This window comes from Barbatula barbatula (assembly GCF_947034865.1).
Source record: "Barbatula barbatula genome assembly, chromosome: 5".
NCBI classification, from domain to species: Eukaryota; Metazoa; Chordata; class Actinopteri; order Cypriniformes; family Nemacheilidae; genus Barbatula; species Barbatula barbatula.
The window spans coordinates 12,609,034-12,631,833 of record NC_136769.1 but is presented as its reverse complement, the minus strand read 5'-3'; the positions used below and the strand labels follow the sequence as shown (position 1 = coordinate 12,631,833).

The window sequence follows — 22,800 nt, the reverse complement described above, 5'->3', positions numbered from 1 at the left end:
CATAAACAGTACTGTGACTTGAACTGTAAACATTAGTTCAATATGCCTCTTTGTGGAAGAGTGGGATACATTTCAAATGCTTTATTTATTTATTTCTGCTTTTGTTAATTTATCAACCTATCCTCGTGGAATATTTTTTGTTAACTTCTTCTGTGAATTATTATTTAACATTTATATTATTTGTTAACCCATCGTATTAATAAAAAACTACAAATAATAGGAAGAGCTTAACTGTTGCTTCATTTATCCAAATTGGAAAAAATGCTAATTTGGAATTCCACCATGGAAAAAGTGGGCCAGTTTTGGGCCTGAAACTCCCGGGCTGACAAGTGGCCCCACTCCGGCCCTGCGCCCGCAGTTTAAAATGTATGACGAAGACGAGCAGGAAGGTGGGATCTCGCTGATCAGTTAATCCAATCATAGCCCGTTGAAGGCCTCGTCTCACGTGACTTTTCTCCATTCTTTTCAATTACCCCCACTCAAACTCACAGCACGCTTTAGCGGTTATATGTAAAGTCAATGAGCTTAGAGGAGGCAAGAGAAACGCTGCCTCCCTTTGGAATTCTTTCCAGCGGGGTCGCTGTTTGACACTGTTATACACGTTGATTTATTTCATATTTAGCTTAATACGTTTTTTCCGCTGTTCTTTTCTATTTCTGAACTGTTAATAATATTCTCATTCGATTATTGCCTCCTCGGAGGAAGCGCCCCTGATAACAACCGATGAATGGCCGTTGTCATTCACAGTGCTTTTTAGCTTACGTATTCATGCATTCACTTTTAATAATAGCTAATCTTTAGGAATGTTATTTTTGTTGCTTTCGAGCGTTGTGGCCAAAGTTGAAGTGGGCGGGGACTTAAAAATGTGTCCTATTTAATAACGCACGTGTTGCGAAGTGGTTAGCAAGTTACAACCTACAGGTTTAAATTTATCCCACATCTTAACATGTTGATTATAAAGGTGAGTTTATAAGGCCGATTCTCGATATGTGATCCTTTCGCTCTCCGTGTCTGGCATATTAGGGGGTTTCTAAAGTCCACTCGGATCCATGCAGCTCAATGGGGGCTTTGAAGCCGCAAACCGAAAGTAAAATGTTACATTACAAGACAAGGCAGCTGCAAGGTAAGACGTGTTTCACAGCGTGTTTAACTGAGGAATGGGAATGACATGCTTGTGTTTCATATTAAAACAGCAATTTGGGATTTTATTATTCTATTTGATTACCGGACTGTATATTAAACGAATACTTAAAAATAGTCATGCAAAACATCGTATTTTAAATATAATTTAGGTGTCAGTCAATTCTTTTTTAGTTTGCAGTAATGTTTTTGAACGGAATTTTGGATATTTGTGATCGCAAAAGACACGTAGCAGATGCGATCCAGCAATGTGTGAGATTTACTGTGTGCGTTTCTGCTGTAGAGGGCCTCAGCTGAATTTATAATCGACCAAAAAATATTCTTTCAGACCGATTTTGTTCATTTAAACAGCAATTTGTATTTCTCATTGTTTATTTTATTATTACGTCATCGTTAAGTCTAAACTATTCATGCATAGGCTACTACACCTATTAAAGTAGTAGTAGGCTACTATCTGACATTCCGATCTGGTTGACATCAGGTCCAGAGGAATTATAATTTATCATTTATTAAACCCAATTTTCTCCGGGTGTAGGTATGCTTTCTCTCGATGTTCGTTTTTGATATCTAGATGTAGTGGATCAACAATAAACTTAATTGTGTTCCTGTGAGCCTATTACAGAATGGACTGAAAGTCAGTTTCAAATTGCTGAGAGACAATGCAATGAGACAATACAATTATTATTAGTTGAGGTGAAGACTAATTGTACATGATGTAATGTTGAAAATTTTATTTGGTGTGTGAAGAGGCTATACCAATCAGCTTTCCTGCCTTTCAAAACGAAAAGGATGTTATGAATGAATTAATGCTGATTTCTGTACATGGTCCCTCTCACTTCTCCCTTTTGTGTTTCCTGTAATATCCAGCAAGTTAAATAAGAGATTATGGCTTATGGAGCTGAACTCTGATGGTTAACAAGACAACGTAATGAGCGGGAAAGCCTGGACATTCACATTGTTAACAGTGAGTTATAATCTGTTGTTGATCATCTCAGTGGTTTTTCTTGTGCATTCAGCAAACGCAGTGAAAACAAGAAGCCACCACGTGGAACAGTTCAATTAAAATCTGAATAAATGACAGTAAAGTGGTACATGAGGCATAGCTGTAGACAACTGACATGGGGAAACAATAAATGAGACAAATTAGTCCATATTACATGAACAATGTTGTATCGTACACAGAATGAGAGTGCTGTTTTTTTTTATTTGATTGAAAACACTTATTTTTGTGTAATTTGTAACTGGCCAACCAGAGTTGAAATCAAGGGTGCACTCCAAAATTATTTTCAGTATATTTGCATTCTCTTTCATTCTCAATAATTGGGTGATTTTATGTAATTCCTTGGGCTTGGTTTTAGTTGAATTCCACAGACAGTGTTTGAATGGCCACCACAATACTTGCAGAAATGCTGTAATCAACACAATTTCAAGTGGTGGTTGTCCCAAAATGGTTGTTTTTATCCTGAAACATGTTTTTTCTTTACAGACATTATCATTTTTCACGATTTACGTTCATCATGCCAAATCTAAATGTATGCTAAACGATCTGCGGTCACACTTGGTGAGTTTGTCTAAATTACATATGAATGACCTGTTCTGTATATTACACTGCATTTAATACTTTGTGTAGTACATATTTGAATAATTGTACTTTTTTATTATTTATTTGTCTAGTAGGTAGCTATAATTAGGAAAATATTGCAGATTAGTATTATAAAATCTTTTGTAAAACATAATCCTGGTATAATTTGGGATAGTTATCGGCTGTCTTTTGTGAATTCTTTTAGCATGAAGAATTGTTGGAAGATCATTTGTTTGAAATGAAGGTATTCCTTGACTCGCAGGTAAAAAGTTACACCAAAATTTTGTAATTGTTTGTTCATGTTTGCTAATATGTTTAGTAATGTTGAATAGAACTGTAATTTAAATTGTTACCAAAAAGAATATTTGTGTGCAAATATACACTTTGACAAATTTGTCTTGTGAATTATTTGTACAATACGTTCATAGTGATATGAACGTATAGTAATAATGATTATTATTATTAGTACAAGTGGTAGTAGCAGTCTGTAAAGAGTCACTCTCATTGTCTTTTAAATACTTAAAAGATATTGATTTGCATTTGACTTAAAAAATTAGGTGACACTTTACAACGAGATTATCCAAAATTGTAGGTTTTAAGTAAAACATGTCGTACGGTCAGCTGTTATCACAGAATAAACCCAGGCAGGGTGATCAGGATCACCCTCATCAGGATCCCAGTGTGAGGTGGAGGGATTTTATGCAAGGGTTTGTTCTGCCATAACATCTGCTGGATATATATTATCCCGCTCATTACATGACTACTCGCCACATAATAATCCGACATATAAATATCTCATATATAAAATACTTGATTGTCAAGACTAGTCAATCAAGTATTCCAGCGTGTTATTTAATGCAACTAAGATTTTTAAGTTTTGCCAATAACTTAAATGAGCAACAAATGTTCAAAAATGCTATTGTTCAATGTTTGTTCATGTTAGCTAATACGTTTAGTAATGTTGAATACAACTTTAATTAATTGTTACCAAAAATATTTTGTGTGTGCAAATGTACTGTTTGATAAGTTTGTCTTGTGAATCATTTTTAACAGGAACAGCACAAAGTTCTTTCAGTAATAAACACTCTGTGTTCAACTTGGAATAATAATTTGAACAAAGAAATGGAAAAATTTAAAGTAATTGAGACTTATAAAATAATGTTAGAACATGTGAGTATAGTGTCTTTACTCTTTCTATCTATCTTAGCAATTGGGGCTTATAAATAACTACATGATTCTTATTTTTCTCTCTGTAGTTATTTAATAGAACAAAGGAAATGAATTCACAGGAAATACTACAAGAGTGTGGCAAATATAACTGTACAGGCGGTTACAAAACAACGTTTATTAACGTAACTGCATTTGGATCAATGTATATGAAATATTGCAATACATCACTATCTGGTATGTGCTCTGTATAATTTTTTTTCTCTATTGTTTTCCATTTACATCATAGTGTGGCCACATCATTAGCCCCCTTTTCTAGACTTTTAGAGTACAGCAAGTGATGTAATGTTTAGTTACAATCATCTCTACAGCAAGCCAAAAAATAAACATCTGCCAGTATCTAAAGTAATATGAACATGCTACACTTTACTGGTAGCCGAATGGTGTTTTGTGCACATCTCTGGAACATGTTGGAGTTCCAATAGGTCCAGAATGCGATTTTCCATGACAAAATCAAGGAACTCACATTTGTTTCTCAATCTTTTCTACTATTAGGTTTAGAATGTCCATCAACAAAAAGTAAGTCTTTTTTACTTTTCCGACTTTCACCACAAAGTTAAATTTGTAAATGAATGTGAAGATTGTGTTAGAATAATGCTTTAGAGCATATTCTTTACAGCATAATGCAATGTACATTGTATGTATTTTGTGCAGAAGTTTAATATTTGTTACCTAATTAAGATTTGTTGATTCAAACAAACGGTAATAAAATCACACAGGCAGGACATCTTCAACATCTTATGATAGCCCAACCTCCACTGCTTCCACTGCTTCTGAATGTAAGCATATTCAATTCTTAACATTTATTCATCAGTATTTTATTTTAATATTCAAATACACAGAATCTAGCACAGATTTCATTAACTGATGAAATTTTCATTTACCCAATAAATTATACAGGGCTAACAAGCTCAACACCAGAAATCAGCCAAAATACCACAGCACTTGAGTGTAAGTTATCTCAATAGCTCACCAATTAATAACCTATGGAATCTGTAAATCTATGACTAAAGAGCAGACAAAATATTATACCGACTTAAAAGCATAGAGAAGGATCCTGTTAAAGGCAGGGTGGGTGATCATGTTTAGAATTAGTTTTTTTTGTCATGTTGGTTGGAAATCTCTTTATATCCTGATAGCAATCAAAAAGTATAGTGGACAAATAATATTTTTATAATTAAACATCATCTGTGAAAGGCGTAGGACCAAAAAACATTCACCCAATCAAAATGTTCTGGCCGAACGCTGTGACTGGTCATATGTACATTTTCCGCCAACATATTTTGCATACCACTGTGCACATTGTTCACGCAGACATATGTCATCAGCGCCGCAGGGAGCTCACGTCCGCTGTGTCAATGTAGGGAGAATGCCGGACAATTAGCAACAATCAAACTTTCAAGTAAATCTTAAAAACGTTGGACGGCGAATCGCAAAAAGGGTGGGATTACAATTTCTGCTAGCAGGCAAACGTTAGGACCTTTCCAAACCACCTTTAAATCCGCTTCATTAGCAAGTGTGCTTTCACACACAGAATTCCCTTTAGTGTTTTTTATGGCACAATTTTGCATTGTTGCAAATGAGCTCTACAGGAAATACATTTTAGCATAAACAGTAAAGACTTTAGAAAACCAGCATATAGATTTGAACTTTACAGATTATTATTATGTTTTAATGAAAGTATGCAATATTTTGTAGATTGGTCAACCACTTCATCAACAACTATTGTTGACAAGCATCAAGCTTTATCAGTGATGATGAGTAGAATAAGTGGTATAAGGGGCAGTCGTGGCCTAATGGTTAGAGCGTCGGACTCGTAACCAAAAAATGTCCGCACTGCTGCCATATCCATTCATTCATTAATTCATTCTTTCAGCTTGTTTTTTTAACAGGCATTCTTCTTTTTACTAAGCAAAAGCAATGATTGATTGGGAATTTGGTTGGATGCGTGAGTGGATGGATTTTCGTATGTAATGTTTTCTTTTCACTTTTACTACAGCAAACAAAGATATTCAGGAACACCTGGCAGACACGTCGAGTGAGTCTTTGATCAGTCTGTCTATCATTTCAGCCCCCACATTTCTCTGTTTTACTCTATAAATATCTTTGTAACCTTTGTACTTTTCCTCCATACAGTTAAAGCGCTCCTGGGTGCATCTTTACTGCTGAATGTCCTTTTACTCTTTTGGGTTGGGTATAAGAATCGAAACGGAAAGGTATATCATGGTTCCATCATTTAAGTAATGTGTATGCGTATATAAACATTAAGAGACGGATGTTTTCCTTATGAGCTGCATTGACTTCTTATCAAATATACCACATACACCAATTATACCTATACTTTAAATTATATGTATATTTTATTAATTTTTTTCAGGCACCAAAACCAGAGGTGAGGCTCACAGAGAAGAGAGATTCTATTTCAGTAGGTTTTGTGTAGTATTTCTTTAGTAAAATGTTATAGCTATATTGAAAATTATACCTCAGTGCTCACTGCATTATAGATAAAATAAAATGTTTACATACATTTTTAAGTTTTCTTTTAATTTCGTAACTATTTATTTTTTTCTATTCCCACTCTTTCAAGATGACTGGTACGTAAATGACAATCTTAGTGATTATACATTGCTTTTTTTCATTAAATAATTTCTGTCGTTTGATGTTTATTTTTCAAACGTATATATTTTTGTACAGATTGAAAGCGTTTGGAAAAAAAATTATCAGGATTGTTCACCTTCCTCTTTCTTTATTACAGTCACAGCCAAATAGTGTCTCCTTTTGTGTATAAAATATTTCAACATTACTCAACTGTAATAGCTACCACATAATACCCTATGCATGGCACTGTGATATCTCTAAATGTGTGATTTGAATATTAATTGACATAGATTCATCAAATTAACTTAAACAGTAATAGCCACAGGGTGTAATATTGTTTTATTATACTGTTATTGTCTTAAATGTTCCTGTACAGAAGTGATGTTTGTCGTGAATTTTTAGAGACTTTGCTTGTCTAGACTTGGCTATTGTGTTGTTGATCCATGTTTGTATGTAGTGTGATGAGTTTGAATGTGATATAGCCTAGATTCAAATTGAGTACCTCAGAGATGATGGATTTTTGTCGGCCATGTTAGCCGCGCTGGTTCCGGTGTTTATGTCAAAGATTAAAATGTGAAAATATTTAGAGTTTTTGTTAACCAAAGGAATAATTTGAGGCGATTTATCAAAAACCCATAGACTTTTGGGCGATGGAACCAGAAGTCCTAAAATCCTAACTCTCTGGGGTATTCTATAGGAGCACTGAGGTGATAACTGTTGTCTTAAGTGGTTGTCCCAGAGTTTCTTTTGAAAAGGAATTATTTTAGACTTTGTTGGAATAAATGTAATATATACTGCCTTTTCAGCAGTTTTTAATTTTTACATTATCTTTGAATATGTTTATATGATGATGTATGTGTATGTTTGTGTGTCTAAAATTATAAGGGAAATGGAAAATATATGTGCAAGTATTCTGGGTATCTCAGAATGTCATTTATTTTATGTGCTTAAATGTTTAAATACCTTATGCATTGTAACTGAAATTACATGGTTGTGCTGCAAACTTGACTTCATTAAAAATCAAGCTGTATTATGTATACCAGACCATGGCATTAAACGTTCTCATTATACCAAGTAAAAAATAATTATTTGTCTTCATTATCATCATCATTTAATTTGTTGTTGGTTTTAACCGTGACAATGTACCACAAGAAATATTTACAACTAAACTAATATTTTGGAATTTCACAGTTGCCATAAAGTTGTCATGGGCTGGCTACACAATAAACGTTCGGTAGAAATTCATGTTTGTATTACTATAGGTTTATTTATTGTAAAGCTTTTTTTAGTTATCACTCCATTGCCGACTTTACTTCACTATCAATATGGCACTCTATGAATAAATATAGTAGTTCTAATAAACAGCAGATTAGAAAATTATTCGACACACACTTAATTTTTATTTCGCTTTTGCGGAAACGTTAAGCAGAGTACTTTTATTTTGACAGACGTGCATCAGCGTTATTTGTACATGTAGAGCTCAACATATCGTTTGCGTCCACAACAGAATACGCTCAGTGAGTATCATACTGTATCATGCTGTTAAATAGATGTTTGGTTAAATTGGTTACGTTATTTGGTAGCGTGTGTTACATAGGCTATTAGCTACGTACGTTAGCGAGTTAGCAATGATGTATGTTAATGTGAATATTCAGGCCATAACCCCTTGTTTAGCGTTTAAATTCAGATGACATACTTAAAATCAGCAAGTTCATTTGTTTGTTTGCCAACCAGTGTATGTTCATGTTTGTAGTCATGGAAACGGATACGTCTCTCCTCGGTGTTGAAATAGAGGAGAAAAAGCAGGAGGAACTTTATCAGCAACTTCTGCTTCAGGTAACCGCCGAGACAAATGTAATTTAGCTGAATCTATCATAACTTGTGTGTTTGCGCAAATCATCTCCGGTTACCGCCGTAACCCCGGTTCCTTGAGAGGATGGAACGAGACATTGCGTGAAACTCTAAAGGGAATCCCCTTCTCTAAACCTTACTGAATAACGCCAGTAGAAATGAAAATGTAACTGGCCAATGTGGTCCAAGACGGCGCTTAGGGGCGTGGTCGCCACCCCATATAGCACACCGTCTGGACCCCTTACCTCAGAATCTTACGAATGGACGGTACAGCGCATGGACGGTATACAGGACGGTATACCTCCTCTCGGGGAAACGAGGTTACTACAGTAACCGGAGACGTTCCCTTTCAAGTGAGATCTCTCAACATTGCGTGAACCGCTAGGGCAGTGGTTCTCAAACCTTTTCGGTCATTCCCCACCTCAGACAAGGGGGAATTTTCAAGCCCCATCGCCCCAACGCAATGTTAATGAAATGCGCAACAAGCTTAACATGTTCCAATTTATTGAACTAAAAAGTAGTATCAGAGTAACAAGTTGTATCTAAAATACAAATATACATCAAATAACAGAAAGTTCTAAAATAAAGAAAATAAAAGTGAAGCTGTGTAATAATAACTTTCATGAAATAAAAAAATAGAGAAAATAAAAGTGCAGCTGTGCACTACTAATTTCAAAAATAGAAAAGATATAAAAGTGCCATTTTGAAATCTGTAAAAAAAACATTTAAATATGGCCGCGAAAGTTTGTTCCGTTACAATTAATATGCCGATGTCATGTTATTTTGGCACTTCGGTTCCAGGTTATATTTTTCTCGGGGTCTCATTTCTAATGTTCTTTTAATATAGACTCCATGTAGACTAGTAATGATTACCCCTTAATGTTTGCGTCATATTTGTCATGTGACACACCGCAGCCACACCTTATGACAGATCGCCTTAATTTCCTTTTTTATTTCAAAAATATTCACAAACTTGCTTACGATGTCATCAACTATCTGCTATTCCGATTCTCAAAAATGTGTAATTGTGTGTGTTTGGTCATTTATAAATAATCTTGATCTACTTGAGACGGGTGCCACCATGTTTCTTTGCGACGCAGTTCAGAGAGTTTTGTCTGTCATCAGTTTCTCTCGAAATACATGCAAGAAAGTGGCCGGTGAACTCCGAGAACTTTAACTCTTGTAAACTTTATAGTTACTTCCACTATGTTTGTCTGATGTGAATAACACACGTCGTCAAATTATATTTGAATAGATTGTTATTGCTGCTTCCACAGACATGAGTGTGTATCTTACAAACTCCAAATGTATTGTTCTACTAGCTGACGCTCGTAATCATTCATGCACCGGCCTTGAATCCCGGCTCTCGCCCCGCCTACCTCACTACAATTTCATTTGTAACCATGAATACAAAATTCTGGAAGATTTGATCTCACGTTTCCATATAAGGCATAAAAAGGAACATTTCCTTCCGTTTGGCGCGCCCCACCTGTCACGTCTCTATTCCCCACCAGTGGGGCGCGCCCCACAGTATGAGAAACGCTGCGCTAGGGGAACGGTATAAAATAACGCAGCGAAGAGCGGAACCCAGTGCTGTCCCAATATAATCACAATGCAAGTGTGTATGACAAAATAAAATTATTTAACACGATTACTCATTAACCTTTAAAACAACATAGAAAAAACTCTGAATTTAATAAAAAAGTTAATTTAAAGAAATAGCAATGCTGAACCACTGTAAAGGATTTATACTACAAGAAAAGAGAGGATCCTTGCCAAATGGAAGCCAGCACAATAATCGTTTACCTCGATTATTTTGTTTTTGTAATTGATGAAGGGCAAAATTGACGATTATGAGTAATTTTTGATTAATTGCACAGCCCATAGTCTGGAGAGCATGATCATGTGTTTAAGCCGTTGTGAACAAACATGCTTTTATGCTCCCCACAGCAAGATGCTGCACTTGCGGTTGTCAGGCACATTTCACTAATGGGCTAAACGATATCACAGAGATCTCAAAATCAGCTCAAAAGCTCAGTGCTATAAAGGCGCACATAATAAGGGCAGTAAACTGAGCACATAAAGAAGACAGAGACCACTGTCCACAAGCGGTAGTAACACAACGCGACGGCTCGCACAAGGCAGACACCTTATACATGGGGTAAGCTTGTATGTGGGAAATGGTAGAAGTATAGCAAGCCAGCGGTTCTCAGCTGCAGCGCTAAGGGCAGAAAGCGGCGCGGTAAGCTCTGTATCCAGCTGCCCTACAAGCATTACACAGAGCAACGGCAAAGATGCAGTACTAGCTATGTAGCAAATGCGGGCTCGAGCGGCTGCTGATGGGCAGCATCGCTGCAAAATCCAGCCATGTGTCAAAATAACAGAGACGCGAATGAATTCGCTCGCTAAATCAGTTAACATTCAGAATGGTCACATGAATCAAAGAAAACACCTATGACGAGGGGTTGTCTGGATTAAAACTAATATATTGCTCATTTGGGATACAATAACCCATATGACGATCTGTGAACTGCCGAAAACACCTGATATAAGGGGCTGTCTGGATATGCCACACATATGATAGAACGCAAAAAAGCGAGACCATATTAGTAGTGAGGAGGTGCATACTAAGACTAGGGGCGAGAAAACATTGCGAAGCCCTAACTCAGGACAGCTGAGCCACGTCCAGCTCTCGTGGATGCACACTCCCAGCACCAGTGCTTTCTGTCAACAGCAACCGTGATCACATCCCTGAAGCGGGGTGATTTGCAACAAAACTGGATTGCATAACAGCGTGTAGTGCGTGGTGGTCAGTCACATTTCGTAGTAGTAGGCAAATCAGCCATTCAAACAAAAGTATGATAGGAAATGGCACTGAGTGACCAGGGCGTTGTGAACTCATAATAACACAGCTCTACCAGCTGCCATACATGCGGGGGAGCTTAAAGCTTCACAGATTCATTGCTCAATCATATCACCTTTCCTTTTTCTTTGTAGTCTCTCATCAGTTCGTATTTCTTGGTTTTCACAACCGATGAATCCCCAGATGCCAGCACAGCACTGCTTGGCATTTACATTTACATTTATTCATTTGGCAGACGCTTTTATCCAAAGCGACTTACAAGTAGTTTTATACAGTGGAACATTACTGCAGAGCAATCAGGGGTAAGGTGCCTTGCTCAAGGGCCCTTCAGTCATGACCTGCTGGCACTGAGATTAGAACCGGCAACCTTCTGATCACAAGCCCAACACTCTAACCATTAGGCCACAGCTGACCCATTTAAAAGTAAAAGTACTAAATGGCGCCATAAACAATACTAAAAGTTTCCAAGATAATATGTCTGTGTACAATGCTACCCATGTCACCCGCAGCATCCACACGCAGGCTAGCAGTCGGGTCCTCTACGTTCTGTTCACGAATGTGACGAAATGACACATAGACAAAAGACATCAAATAAGTGAAAATTACAAACCATTCTTTCAAGCTTTCCGTGGTGAATCCAGCAAGGGTAGTGACACAGTTTTAAACACCTTTCTTTTATTTTCTTGCTCAATAATTGGTTTTAGGTTATTTTTACTCAAAATGAATTACGGACAGCCACTTTAATGTGGTGACAATATTTCTTTTTTATATTTTTAAAATACATTTATATATAAACCATAAACAGGGTCTGTACTGTACAGTTAGTGCAGTCATAGTAAAAAAACATCTGCTTGCTTTGGCACGACTTTGTTGTTTTAATAGGACCTTCCAGTTTCCTTCCATATTTACTGCAAAGTTAAAAATATGTTTTTTTCAACCTTGCAGACTGTGGGGAAAATGCAAGGCGACACTCCATCTGGTAAAGTAATTTGCCCACAGCCAGGTTAGTTTTAGTATATAAAATTTTAGGACTGGTGAAGATCAATATGTTTTGAGAAATCAGTATTACAGCACACTGACCATTATTTTTGACCTCTTTCTTTCTCTTTCTTGAATTTCTGGTTTATGCCAGGCATGTGTGTAAAGACATTGTCATTGTCAGACCAAAATAAGGTCTTTCTGAACATCTGTCAGTCAGAGGCTGTACCACCCCCTCCTCATCTGTCCCAGGAAGCACTGGTGAACCTACTGGAGTCTGAGGATCCCACAAGTTACAGGGTGCCCATGAGCCTCGGCGAACCCCATACGGAAGAGGACAACAGTGAGCAATTCATGTCCTCAGAGTGTATTCCTTTCTTTGTACTGGTGTCTGCATATGAGAATACAGTACATTTACATTCTATATATTCATTCCTCTGTTTACCAGGCTTACAAGGCTGTACAGTGTATGATGTTGTGATCAATAATGAGTTTTTCCAGAAATGTCAGGTGAGAGTCTTGTGTGTGTTTTCACCTTGAATATTATAAAATTGTCCCTCTGCCTATTTTTCTGCCTCCATGGTTATTACTGAATGTTTGTACCCATCAGAAAGACACCCTTTTCCAGCAGTTTCTGATCGCAGTTTCTTTGGAGGGACTGGAGAATAAATACAGCATAGAGTTAAGCAGAGGTCAGTCTTAATGCATATAACACATAACCTACCAGGAATGTTTGAAAGAGAATTCAAAATAAAAAAAATTTCTGAATATTTGAGCTGAAGTTGTTTTTCTTAAAATCAGATTATTATCTAAAAATAGGAAAAAAGTTGATGAAAATTTAATAAAATGAAGCAGGTGTAAATACAACTACTGTATAATGTAAATTATTTATTATATATTTTAAACTGAATACAATCACATACAGTTAGCAGATCATTTGTTATTCAAAGCATTCCGGTCTGTTACACAAAAAAACAGAAAGGAGGAATCTAAAGCCTTATTTTTTGTATCCTTTTAGATATAAAGATTTTGAAGAACAGAAAGTTCATGGGCGCTCTTGCAGAGCAAAACATTCGCACCAAGAACAAGCCAGTTATTCAAGAAATTGATTCAAAGTGAGTTCCCTTTTTCATAAAATTCTTAAAATTCTTACATAATGTTAATTTTTTTATTTTTTATGACAACATTATGAATATTAAATAATGTAGCCCTGCACCTTTAAATGTGGGCATACAATCCTACTGTCAAAAAACTTCAAATCAAAAGGGAGAAGGGCACTGTTTGTTCTTTCCGCTTTTTTCCAGAATTGTGTATGATGTGGGACAGTATGACTGAATTATTTTAATCTGCAAGCTTAACAAATGCGAGACAACAGTCTGGTACCTGGCAATCTTCTTCCTCTTTCAGCCACTTGTCTATTTCTGGCTGGGTCCATGTTTACATCACAATACAAAACTATTCAGCAGTTGTCTCCTTTTGTAATGAAATTGAAAGAGTAACACCTATGTAGATGTTCATCTACAATGAGAATCAGCTGTGGTTGGTCCAAATGTTTTTATAACATTTACAGTCATTTTAAGATTTTAAATATATTTCATTAAAATATTACTGTAGAAATGTAGCAAATTGCTGTCTTATTAAGTTTTGTATTAGGTTATTGTTTTGAACATAAGTTTAACAGTTTTGAAAACAGTATGTAAGCATGTGAAAATTGGCCTGTACAAAGAGTTTTGGCAGTTGTGGCGTCTGAGTGAGAAAAGAATTCATGAAATTTGAGAGATGTAGTTATTGAATGCATTTTGTGCCAAAGCAATGAAAATTGATCCTCAGTTTAGCCCACATAGACTTCTGTTGTGCTCACTGTGTGAAGAGTTTTGCAAAAGTGACCTAAGTATTGAGAAATGTGTCCTAGCGTCTGTAAAAAAACTTTAATGTGGTTAGGCAAATGCATCTTCAAGTACTTTTGAACTCCGTATGTGTGCTTAAATGATATACTGTAAAAAACATCAGCCTGCCTTTATTCTGTTTATATAATGCAAACCATTCCTTCATATTCAACTATACAGATCATTCTTGTTTTATATGTAAACAGGGAATCTCGGACCTTGAATTCAGCCAAACGGTGAGTGCTTTTTAAAATTGTTTGTGTACAACATATCTATGTAGACTAGTGGCTTTGTTTCTAAGTTCTGTCCTCACTTATTTACGCTGATATAATGATTTCTCTTACTGATTTTTGTCTTTCTTTTGGTCAACTCCAGCCCAGAGTTTTGTTTATTGATTGAGCCGCCAACTGGTAATGCAGAGTACCTGATTGCTGAGATTCAACTGCCTGGGGTGGTGAGTAATAAAAGCTTAATATTATTCACTGTAACTAGCAAAGCAGGACAAGGGCCGTGAGGGAACGGCCGAGGCTGGAGAGGCGAGTGATAATGAGTATCAGCTGCGCATTGCACCGGTCTCGCTCCGGGAGCAAAAAAGGACGAGCGACAGGAGGGTACAACGATAGAGGACCAGGCCTGGACTTTATGTATTGTGTTTGTGAGGGAGTCGACCGTGAGAGAGCTGCCAGCATTTTACTCCAATGTAACAAAGTTCAAGGAAGGAAGGAGCAGGAAAAGGCGAACGTAACAAAACTTTTAATCATATAAACAAACAATAAAACGAAAGTAAAATGCCACATAAACACAATATATAAAGTCTAGGCCTGGTCCTCTCTCGTCGTCACCGCCCTCGGCCGTTACCTCACGGCTCTCATCCCACCTTGCTCGTTACAATCACAGAGATAATTTTTTCCTTCTACCTTACGTTTACAGATATCTGCTCGCTCTCTTGTTCTGGACTTGGGAGAGGACAGGCTATTACTGATTGCCCGACCTTCCCTTTTCCACTTGGATATTTTCTTTCCCCTGCTTGTAGACCAAGAAAACAGTGTTGCTGAGTACAACACAAACACACAAGTAAATAGTTCTTAGTTTAGCTAAAAATCTCCATTTTAAAGTTTGTTATCAATTCCTTTTTCTGTGGTCAAACTGTTAACTTTCTTAAATCAATTCTGTTTCTCATTTGGTAAAGTGTTTTAATCACAATCTCTTTCTTTTTCTTTTCAGATGCTAACAGTGACCATGCCAATAGTGTCTTCGTAAGAAATTATTGCAAGACTAATAATTCACAATAAAATGATATATTTTGTACATAAGGAGTGTTTTTCATCTGATTAATTACACTGTACAAAATGAAAAGTTGACTTAACTTAAAATTTCCTCTAAAGGTTTTGCAACAAAATATTAGGTTAGGGGTCCCGTTCATTTTTGTCTGTGACATTTTCATTTGTTTTATTATTTAAAATATTATGTTGAATAAAAAATCTAAAGAAAAAAGGCAGATTTCTATTAAATGTGGAATAAACAATGGTGGATGCCTGTTACCTTTATCAGTTTCAAGTTATTTTAGAGAAAATTGTGCATTTTTTGTGGAGGGGTACCAACAACTTTGAGCACGTCTGAAACAATGACAACAAAAACAAATAATAATAGCAATCATTTTAACCTGGGAATTGAAAATTCTGCAATGCATGCTGGCAACTTTCAAAGAATTGTTTTTTGAGATTACACAGTATGGCAAGTTGGTCAAACTTCTTCTTCTAAAAATAAACGTTGTTCAAGTTACATTATTACCTTTGTTGGGAGAACAATTTGAAGTTGTAGTGTAGGAATATCAGTGTTATGTTATGTAATGTTGAATTGAAATGTCACCACAAAGCATATTGTTCAACTCAAAATTCTTGCAACCTCATTCCCTGCTATTATGAGTAGGCCTAATCCTGAAAATTTACCAAGATTTACTGTCTACATTCTCTTTGCAAGAGTGGCTGAAGATAAGTACTGCCAAGTTCAGGACTGTTAGCCATTTGCTAGAAAATAAATGATCTGAAAGAACATTCTGCGATTTTTTTGTTCTGCCAGGCACCATACTGTCAGCATTAAGCTTTGCATTTCAATAGAGCCATATGCAAAACAGCAACAAAATGGATGACTGTCATTGCAATTAAATAACTAAGAATTAGCATGTTAACTGTAAGTAGTGGTATAGTACACGTTCATATATTACGTAAAAATATGTGTTAGAGATGAAACTTCATCTTTTAATCTAAACGTTGTTTTACCCATTACCTTATTGACGCAAGATAGAAAATATTTATTCTGGGAAAAACTGAGACTAAATCCCCTGTGCTATTTTTGTCCCCGACTGTCCCTTTGTTTTTTCAATCTCTTTATATATCCCTGTCTTTGTTGTGTGAGGTCATTGCCCAGTCTCCCCTAATCCTTAGTGGTGGTCATCTTTCTGTCCCAGGGTTCATTTCTAATCCACCCGTGGTCGTATGCCGTAGCTGCTAACACCCTCCATCTGTCCCTGTGCTCATATAAAAAGACCCCATTGTCCCCCATCACAAAACTCTCTTAATTCACCGGGACTCTTCTCTCATTGAAAGCCTTTGTGTGCCTTTGTGCGCCTTTCCACAGATAATCCATCCAAACCTCACCAAAAGGTAAAAGTCTTTCTTGTTACTTCTTAATAGCACAAACTGTATAAGCCAATTCTTGCAAAACATTTCTAGAGTCTTTTCTTGACGGTCAGATTGTAGTAGTAATATATTAGTAAGTCAGAAAAACCAAATCGACAGCTCAAATGTTTTCATTGATTTTTTCGGATCAGGTAATTGTTCAATTGGCAATTTAAATTTGATGTAGGGAATCATTGTGTTTGTGTATTGATCAGATAAAATATAGAAATATACACAGTTACCACTTTGAGTAATACAGTATGCGTGCACAATCTATAAGGCATGGGTCATAGCAATGGCCATGCAGTACTTTTCCCTCAATCCATGGCGTCTCGTTCAAAGAGCTACCAACCCTCTGAACTATTAATAAAATTCACTCTATTAGAATAAAGACTGATCTGTAACTCGTGTAATTCCCCCATGTTTTACTGTGTGAAATAGACCTCCCTCAGAGATTGATGGGTAATGCTTTCATACAATTTTACCCACCCAATACACATACATCCTCATTTGTCTGAAAATTACTTGAACAGCCCTTGAACTAATGGGTCATCTGAGGAGAGAGCATTTCCATTTTCATTTGATCCATTTGTCTATCACGTCATACAGAATTGCCTTCGATGCTAAGAATCTCATTAGGAGAGTGACCGCAAGATGAAGTGTTGAAAGGACTCTATGAACATTTCCGGAGACAGTAAAGTATAAAGGGGTGGTGGTGACAGCATGATCAATTCTGTTGGGCATCGACATGCAACTATAAAACAAATCATATAGATGATGTGCCAGGATGAGAGACAAAATCGTTACAAATGTAATTGATAGCAATTATTCTTTTAGTTTTGCAATTACCGATTGTATTGTAGTTTTGTATTGTATTGTTTAATCAAAAAAGTAAAAGTTCACAGAAACACAAGGCATTTTAAACTCACCAGTGCCTCACAATAGACTTTATTTAAACTAATTTGTCCCCGGAAGAGATACTTCACACGATTCTGTCATCATTAAGCTGCTCACCCTCAAGTTGTTCCAAACCAGTATTCATTTCTATGTCCTGCTGAACACAAAAGATGTTTGAAGAATGTGGAAAGCCAAATCGTTCTGGAGCACCACTCACTAGCATTGTAGTTTTTCCCCTACTATGGAAGTAAATAGTGCCCAAGACCTCTTTGGTTACAAACATTCTTCAAAATATCTTTCTTTGTGTTCAGTAGAACAACAGACTCTATGATGACAGAATAAAAAAAATGTTGGCGGACTCTCCCTTCATGCACATGATTCCTATTATCTACTGTACAGTACCTACAGTATCTGCTTATCCAAACGCATTTGCCTTTTGTTAACGGATGACAAAATTAGAATTAAATTGAAATAGAAAAGCACACGATTAAACGGATACAAAGTGTCAGAAATTGTATCTCATTCTGTCATTGTTGTCCTTGTGTTCCCACCTGTTGTCACCACATCAGTCTTGTTGTAAGTCACTCAGAGGGTTGTCAGCACGTTGCCAGAATGGAACAATTAGATCTAGCGGTACGATAGTCTTTACTTGTCACTTTCACCTTCTCGCTTATTCTCCGAGAAAAACATGCTTTTGTTTTCTTTTTGCTACAGATAATCATGTCTGATGCAGAGGAGGATTATGAGTGAGTCATTTTTCTTGATTTATAATGTTATTGACCATTAATGTTATTTATTTATTTATAGTTTTTTCTCTTTCTGTCTTTAAGAGAACAAGCAGATGGTGAGTAGCCTTCAAATTGTTCTTTGGTTTTTGTCATGTGCATTCTTGGCTTGTATTTCTTTGCACCTTTAGCTATAGTGATTATCAGTAAAGCCATGGCATAACGTGTACCTAGAGGACAATTATAGTTACCTCATGAAGCCACACTGAGCACCGATTGGTTCCCCACAACCATTCAGAATCCTGTATCACCCTGACACGCTGTCCTTTCTTGGGATGGTTATTATTGCAAACTGATCTCAAGTTTCTATTCACATACACCCTCAACAAATGGTGCATGCATACATAATCCTATTCACACAATTACATTCCCAATCCTAATCCTTTTTCATCTCTTGTGTGTTCCCTCTTAGTCATTACATTTTCCTAATGTTTCAAATACAGATTCAATAAGATACATGCAAATCACATGTATACTTGCTTTTCTCCATCATCATGTCATTGTCTGTGTGTTTGTGGAAACAGAGGAGGAGGGGGAAGCTACAGAGGAAGCTGAAACAGGTACAATATCCTCTCAATGAAGTTTCCAAGGTCATAGTACAAAGAACATGTGACCTTATGTCCTAAGTGTCCATAAAAATCGTAGAAACAAATATAAATATGTCTGCAGAGAGATGCTGTGCATAGTGAGAGCTACATGTCAACGCATTCATAATCTGCATGCATTTTAAAATCTTAATTTGTTGTTCGTTCAACACAATTTCTTTTTTTTGCTGTATCTATATTACAGAGCAGCAAAGGTATACAGAATATCAAGGTACTTGAAAACCCTGCATCAAAACAAGCATATTCAGTATTGCATGCAAAAAACAATTAAATGTTTATAGGATACATTATGTTTCACTTATTGGCATTCGCTTGCATACATTTTGCAACATTTGTTTTGAAAGACTAATAATAAATGTAATATCCCTGTAATGCCTAGTAGATGCAATATATCATAGACAACCTATGCATATGTATTTGTAAAGCTATATGCTCTATGAAACTGAGAAAAACTGTTTATAATATTAAACCATACAATATAATAACGAATGCCATAATTAAAACACGCCTATGTTTAATGGCCATTTTTATGGCAAGTTTTTTGGTAGGACATATTTTATACTGATTACTCGTTGGGCAATTTTCATACAGTATTTAGCTCAGTGCTTTTGGAGAACATACAGTGCATACCTTATCTACTGTATATCTGCCAAATGTTTCTCATTTACTGATATTTGATCTATCCGAATCCCCATTATTTCTTATTAATGTGTTCTTATTTTTTTACTGTTGTATTCATCAGAGGAATCTCAGGAGGAAGGTGAGGGTAGGCAAAAATCTTAAAAAGTCTTAAGTATTTCCTTAACTTCCATTACCCCTGAGTTCTGTAAACAGTAACTGCTGTTCACTACTTCACTTGTAACATTTCCATCGATATGCATGTAAGAAAACTGCATAAGGCTATACAGAATTTGCGTCTCAATGTGTAACAGATATAGCTTATTCATCACATGTTAACTGGTATGTAATGAGTAAATGGAAGTTTTCTATTGACACTGACGTGTCTTTATTAGACAAATGTCTGTTGTTACATTTTTTGTAAAACTCGAATTGGTAATTTTTTATCAGTTCACACTGTTTCTGTATGGATACTTCAATCAAAATATGTTACTTCATTGATCAGTTTGTATATATTTTAAAATCTGTATTTTGCAGCTCACAAACTTTTAGCTTAGAAATGCCATGTTATTTAAACAAAACACATAATATAACTAAAAAACAGTTATTTAAAAACTGTGGCCCCTGGTGCTCAGTTGCTTCAGAGAGACTAGCTTGTAATGTCAGTGATTTTTTTTAAATGTAAAAGAAAATGGGGATTAAAATAGTTTGATTCAATCAATGATATTCAGTCACTGCAAAAGGATGGAAGCCAGTTTCCTAGAAACTTTTGCATAATCTCATATGACAAGTGTTTCATTGTTCCTTTTTTCTCTTAGAGGAGGAAAGACCACGTCCCAAGTAAGTGTTTAAAAATTAACTGCATGCAAATTCCCAATTTCGAGTTTCCTTGTAGTTCATGCCAAACATTTCTTGGTTTTGTTCATTTCCCTCATGCAGACCCATGGTCCCACAACATGCCCCTCCCAAAATCCCAGAGGGTGACCGGGTGGATTTTGATGTAAGTACTCATATCTTGATCGTGTATGATTTAAAGGATGCCTAAAGGATTTCAAAGACCCATGATAGTGCTAATTTTGTCCCTCATCTATCATGTCCAATTGAGTTTATAAAGCTTATAAGCTATTAAAAATGTTGAATGTTTACATGGTGTCATAAAATAATGTATTATAGTTTTCTAGTATTGTTTTGACACATCTTTTATTCATAAAATGAAACTTTTCCGTCTCAGGATATTCACAGAAAAAGAATGGAGAAGGACTTTCTAGAATTACAGACTTTAATCGATGCCCACTTTGAGCAGAGGAAAAAGGAGGAAGAAGAACTGATTGGTCTAAAGGATAGAATTGTAAGCGCAGATATTACACAGTTTTATACTTGAATTTCACTTCATCTCACTCATGTCTTTTTCTGTTTTCAGGAAAATCGACGGTCAGAAAGAGCAGAACAGCAGCGTGTTAGAGCAGAGAAAGAAAAAGAAAGACAAACAAGGATTGCGGTAAATTAACTGAAACTTATTCATACTCCAGTGCCCTACGAGTTGTATGTAAAAAGTGATTTCCTATGAAATTCTTGTGATTGATTCATGTACATAATATAACAAAATTTTATATATAATTCATATTGTTGCGCTCTTTCATCTTTCATCTTCCATATTATGTCTTAGGAAGAGCGTCAGAGAAAAGAGGACGAGGAGGCTAAAAAGCGAGCAGATGATGAAGCCAAAAAGAAGAAGGTTCTGTCTAATATGGGGGCCAACTTTGGTGGCTTCTTAGCTAAGGTGCAATAAATACCTTATTTGCATGAGTTGCAGACATTTCAACCCAATGCACACATTTCAACATTTTCGTTAATATAATTGTTAGTATGCTTTTGTGTTTTTTTAATGTGCTTCTGTCAAAGGCAGAGCAGAAAAGAGGAAAACGTCTGACTGCACGTGAAATCAAGAGAAAGACTCTTGGAGAAAGGCGCAGCCCTCTTGCCATTGAAAACATGCGAGAGGATGGCTTGAGGTAGACGCACGCCAATATAAACAGACCACTGTTCACTTTATTTATCCTGGCAAGAACACCTACCTTTTAATTTACCTCCATAAACAGACAGCGAGCTCAGGAATTGTGGAACTGGATTAACCAGCTAGAGTCAGAGAAGTTTGATCTGTTGGATCATATGAAGAGACAGAAGTATGAGGTTTGTAAATAACTGATCTGTGTTTATCTTGGACAAGGCAGATATTGTGTGAAAGTGTGAAACTCTCTACTTTAATTATAATATGAATTAACCTTTGTTCCATCTCAACAGATTGTTGTTCTGCTGAACAGGATTTCTCACGCTCAAAAGTTGTAAGTTCCACAAACTCATAAACAGATTCATACTACTAGTAATGCATGAAACAAAATCCTCTAAGGTATGCTGAAAGCCAGTGATTCATTTGTGAGTTTCCACGCACTGCTTGGTTTATGTGAAATAAAAATAACAACAAATAGCACAAGTATTTAATATATGTGCAATATTGTGTAATAGCAAAGGTACAGCAATTAGGTTTTCAAAAACGTTTTCATATTTTGTTAAAGTAAACATGAAAATGCAGAATCAAAATGATAATATTATGATAATATTTATATAACTTACAATAAGATACTTACAATGGTTTGGGCTTATTTTAAATGAAAATTCTATAAAGATTGTGTATTATTTGCTGTTGATGTTTTACATCTTTCTCTTTCACAGCAAAAAAGTCCATGGTAAAGGGAAAGTTGGAGGCCGTTGGAAATAAGAAACATGCAGAAATTATGTCAACACAGGATCTATTTCTTCTCTTACTCTTTTGACACTTTCACAACCTCTGCCAAAACTTATAGCAATTTCTGAATGTATTCATAATAAAAAAATACACTTATTCACAGTAAGACTTGTGTAGCAAGGTACATTGATTTTGCAGCTAGAACATAGAAGGGGAAAGTTGAGGAAATGAAATACATTTACTTACCATAAAAAATTTCAGATTTTAACCTTTGCACATGAACCAAAATGTTTAAACTGTATGCAAGTAATGGAGCTGATGTGGCATGCGGTGTGCCCTGATGACTTTT

General features: G+C 36.0%; 3 protein-coding genes across 16 annotated transcripts; all 3 read left to right on the top strand.

The window, feature by feature from the left end:
- The first annotated feature begins 847 nt into the window (after positions 1 to 847).
- On the top strand, positions 848 to 7,644 carry LOC306893738 (uncharacterized protein). Of its 13 annotated transcripts, none has more exons than XM_079455735.1 (14): positions 848 to 921; positions 1,024 to 1,123; positions 2,008 to 2,104; positions 2,627 to 2,701; positions 2,928 to 2,984; positions 3,776 to 3,892; positions 3,979 to 4,126; positions 4,445 to 4,468; positions 4,669 to 4,728; positions 4,850 to 4,900; positions 5,949 to 5,987; positions 6,086 to 6,165; positions 6,327 to 6,383; positions 6,644 to 7,644. In XM_079455735.1, exons 3-14 carry the CDS (start codon positions 2,069 to 2,071, stop codon positions 6,716 to 6,718), a joined length of 819 nt encoding a protein of 272 aa, XP_079311861.1. In that variant the 5' UTR covers positions 848 to 921; positions 1,024 to 1,123; positions 2,008 to 2,068; the 3' UTR covers positions 6,719 to 7,644. The 13 variants fall into 13 exon arrangements, with proteins under 13 accessions (XP_079311861.1, XP_079311868.1, XP_079311870.1 ...); XM_079455742.1 differs by having other exon boundaries at positions 6,705 to 7,617; XM_079455744.1 differs by having other exon boundaries at positions 6,327 to 7,624.
- A 330-nt stretch (positions 7,645 to 7,974) lies between these two features.
- pih1d1 (PIH1 domain containing 1) lies at positions 7,975 to 16,171 on the top strand. The gene is made up of 11 exons (XM_079455729.1): positions 7,975 to 8,064; positions 8,301 to 8,383; positions 12,207 to 12,264; positions 12,394 to 12,582; positions 12,688 to 12,749; positions 12,850 to 12,931; positions 13,258 to 13,354; positions 14,332 to 14,361; positions 14,501 to 14,579; positions 15,056 to 15,199; positions 15,350 to 16,171. The coding sequence occupies exons 2-11, from the start codon at positions 8,303 to 8,305 to the stop codon at positions 15,383 to 15,385; spliced, it is 858 nt and encodes a 285-aa protein (XP_079311855.1). The 5' UTR covers positions 7,975 to 8,064; positions 8,301 to 8,302; the 3' UTR covers positions 15,386 to 16,171.
- A 399-nt stretch (positions 16,172 to 16,570) lies between these two features.
- Positions 16,571 to 22,615, top strand: tnnt1 (troponin T type 1 (skeletal, slow)). 2 transcript variants are annotated; one of them, XM_079455730.1, is made up of 13 exons: positions 16,571 to 16,788; positions 18,415 to 18,446; positions 19,010 to 19,045; positions 19,275 to 19,301; positions 20,527 to 20,548; positions 20,648 to 20,708; positions 20,940 to 21,056; positions 21,129 to 21,206; positions 21,375 to 21,488; positions 21,611 to 21,720; positions 21,808 to 21,898; positions 22,010 to 22,050; positions 22,439 to 22,615. In XM_079455730.1, exons 2-13 carry the CDS (start codon positions 18,428 to 18,430, stop codon positions 22,482 to 22,484), a joined length of 762 nt encoding a protein of 253 aa, XP_079311856.1. In that variant the 5' UTR covers positions 16,571 to 16,788; positions 18,415 to 18,427; the 3' UTR covers positions 22,485 to 22,615. The 2 variants fall into 2 exon arrangements, with proteins under 2 accessions (XP_079311856.1, XP_079311857.1); XM_079455731.1 differs by lacking the exons at positions 19,275 to 19,301; positions 20,527 to 20,548 and having other exon boundaries at positions 19,010 to 19,111.
- The last annotated feature ends 185 nt before the right edge of the window (positions 22,616 to 22,800 follow it).

Coding starts and splice junctions, on each gene's coding strand:
- LOC306893738 (XM_079455735.1), top strand. CDS start 2,069: ATGAGCGGGAAAGCCTGGACATTCACATTGTTAACA. Junction 2,105..2,626: donor GGACATTCACATTGTTAACA/GTGAGTTATAAT, acceptor TTTTCTTTACAG/ACATTATCATTTTTCACGAT. Junction 6,384..6,643: donor ATTCTATTTCAGTAGGTTTT/GTGTAGTATTTC, acceptor ATTTTTGTACAG/ATTGAAAGCGTTTGGAAAAA.
- pih1d1 (XM_079455729.1), top strand. CDS start 8,303: ATGGAAACGGATACGTCTCTCCTCGGTGTTGAAATAGAGGAGAAAAAG. Junction 12,932..13,257: donor CAGCATAGAGTTAAGCAGAG/GTCAGTCTTAAT, acceptor GTATCCTTTTAG/ATATAAAGATTTTGAAGAAC. Junction 13,355..14,331: donor ATTCAAGAAATTGATTCAAA/GTGAGTTCCCTT, acceptor ATATGTAAACAG/GGAATCTCGGACCTTGAATT.
- tnnt1 (XM_079455730.1), top strand. Junction 21,721..21,807: donor ATGCGAGAGGATGGCTTGAG/GTAGACGCACGC, acceptor CTCCATAAACAG/ACAGCGAGCTCAGGAATTGT. Junction 21,899..22,009: donor TGAAGAGACAGAAGTATGAG/GTTTGTAAATAA, acceptor CCATCTCAACAG/ATTGTTGTTCTGCTGAACAG.